General features: G+C 55.7%; 1 protein-coding gene across 1 annotated transcript; it reads right to left on the reverse strand.

The window, feature by feature from the left end:
- Positions 1-10: 10 nt before the first annotated feature.
- On the reverse strand, positions 11-711 carry NGA_0239500 (uncharacterized protein; the record flags this gene model as incomplete). The annotated part of the gene is made up of 2 exons (XM_005854122.1): positions 11-196; positions 460-711. Coding segments are annotated over 2 exons (438 nt in total), but the record flags the coding sequence as incomplete, so codon positions are not given.
- Positions 712-2058: the final 1347 nt, after the last annotated feature.

The following is a 2058-nucleotide window of genomic DNA, read 5'->3' on the forward strand; positions in this document are numbered from 1 at the left end:
ACCCGGACGAGGGCGCCGATCGTGCCGGCTCCCCTTTCCTTTCCTCTCCCTTTGTGATGGTTCCCCGGTCGCGACCTTTATCACCGCATTCGCGCCCCTCAACCTCCTCCTCTTCCTCCATTGTGCCCTCCCACCTGCGCTCAACCTCCTTGCCCCCGGGATATACGGCCAGGGAGAGCAACGGATACGCTTTTGCCTGGGGTCACAGGGAAAGTAGGTGGTGGACGTGAGGCCGCTTGCCCTTCGGAGGCTCCCCCTCCCTCCTTTTCTCCCTATCTCCCTTCCTCCTTCCCTCCCTCGTTTCCATTTGCCCACCAGTGAATCATTCTTGACCACTTTCCCTCCCACTTCCATTAAAAGTTCGAGACACTTCATCGTTGAGCCCCATCGCGTCGCTCCGTAAGTTGATACATGCAGGACTTCTCCCTCCCTCCCTCCCTCCCTCTCTCCCCCCCTCACCTCTGCCGCCTCCACCACCGCACCAATGCCCTTCCCTTCCGCTGTAGCCGCCATGCCCAGGGAACTTTCCTTCTTCCCAGTCACGGCGCAAGGGCTTGGGACGTTGTCCGTGTTTGCGGCCGGTGAAGTCATCGGCCAGGCCCCTTTGTCGCCATCGCCTCCTCTGGGTTGCGGCGACCTCGCGAGGCCCACAACCGCGGTCAGCACTGAGCCTGCCGCATTCACCATACCATCGCCTGTGCGTGTGGACATGGAAACGTCAGGAGTGAAGAGCAGCGCGGTCGGAAAAGTTGTGGCCTTGAAGCGCAGCAGGTGGTCGTAGTGTTGGAGAAACAGGGGCCGAGAAGGCTTGTGCCCACACAGGAACAAAGCAACCACAAAAAAACGTTGTATTCCCGTCCGCGCCGGCGCTTTTGTATGTGCACACACTTGAAGCATAACCTATGGAACAATTCGCAGCGCTCCCTCTACGTTCGTGCCTCATCTTGTGGTGTGTAGGGTACAACCTTGTCTGCGAGGGAAGAGGACTCTCCCAGAGCCCGCCCTGCTCCCAGGTCGGTTTTGACTCACAAATTCGCACAGACGAAAACAAACAGGCACATTTTCAGTCATTTCGTTAGCAGATGAGTGAAGGCTTCCAGGAATAGTAAGCGGGATGAAAAAAAAGAGGAATTTAGGTGCACTTTGTACCCTGTCTCTTGCTCATACCCGTCGCGACCTCCGGGGGCAGGCATACCGGGTCTTACAAGGCCATTTCCTGTCACATAAAGCCTGGTATTTGGACCGTCTGAAGAACCAGTGGGGTTCCATATGTGAAGTTTGTTGCAATACGAGAACAATGTGCGCGATGCTTTTTCCTGCAGTGATACAGGTCCTTGGGAAGGGCGTAGTAATCGGGGTCGTATGTATGATGTATAGAGAGGCACGGTATATTGCGACAGCGAGTCGAGATACTGGTGGGCCCTACCCTATTTGTTGTGACACTTTTTCACGCCTCACGCAAACCACACGTCCGACAACACGCTTAAGGTGAACAGTATGGGCACGGGGAGCTGCAAGAAAAAACCTCGGCACAGTGCCAAAAAGAAACAATACAAAAAAGCTCTGTGTACGGCCCGGCGGCCCCGAGACGTGGATCAAATTCAGGTGAGAGGGCACTGGAGAGTAAAAGGGGGCACTGAACGATACGGTGATGCAGTAAAGGCATAGGAATCCACGCAGGTGGCAATGGTATTATTGACGACGCGGTTGCTTATGGTGGGCTGGTTGCCTCGAGTGACACAGTTCAACGCGTCGGATGACCCCCCTCGTCTTGATACTGCTTCTCATAGTTGCAATTAACAAAGAAAAAGACCAATGCCGCGTTGACACGGATACACCACCTCATCGCTTCTATCTTCATTCCCCTCCCCTCCATGGCATATTTTCTCTCCAGGACGAGCTTCGGGCAGAGGCGGAGAGGGGGGAGGCGTTCCCTATGCCTCATGACGACGACCTCCCCGGGGCCGGCCAATTTTACTGTCGACCGTGCGCCCGACATTTCGGAGACCAACATTGTCTGGACCACCATACCCGGAGCAAAGTGCACAAACGGCGGTG

This window comes from Nannochloropsis gaditana, assembly GCF_000240725.1.
Source record: "Nannochloropsis gaditana CCMP526 unplaced genomic scaffold scaffold619, whole genome shotgun sequence".
NCBI classification, from domain to species: domain Eukaryota; class Eustigmatophyceae; order Eustigmatales; family Monodopsidaceae; genus Microchloropsis; species Microchloropsis gaditana.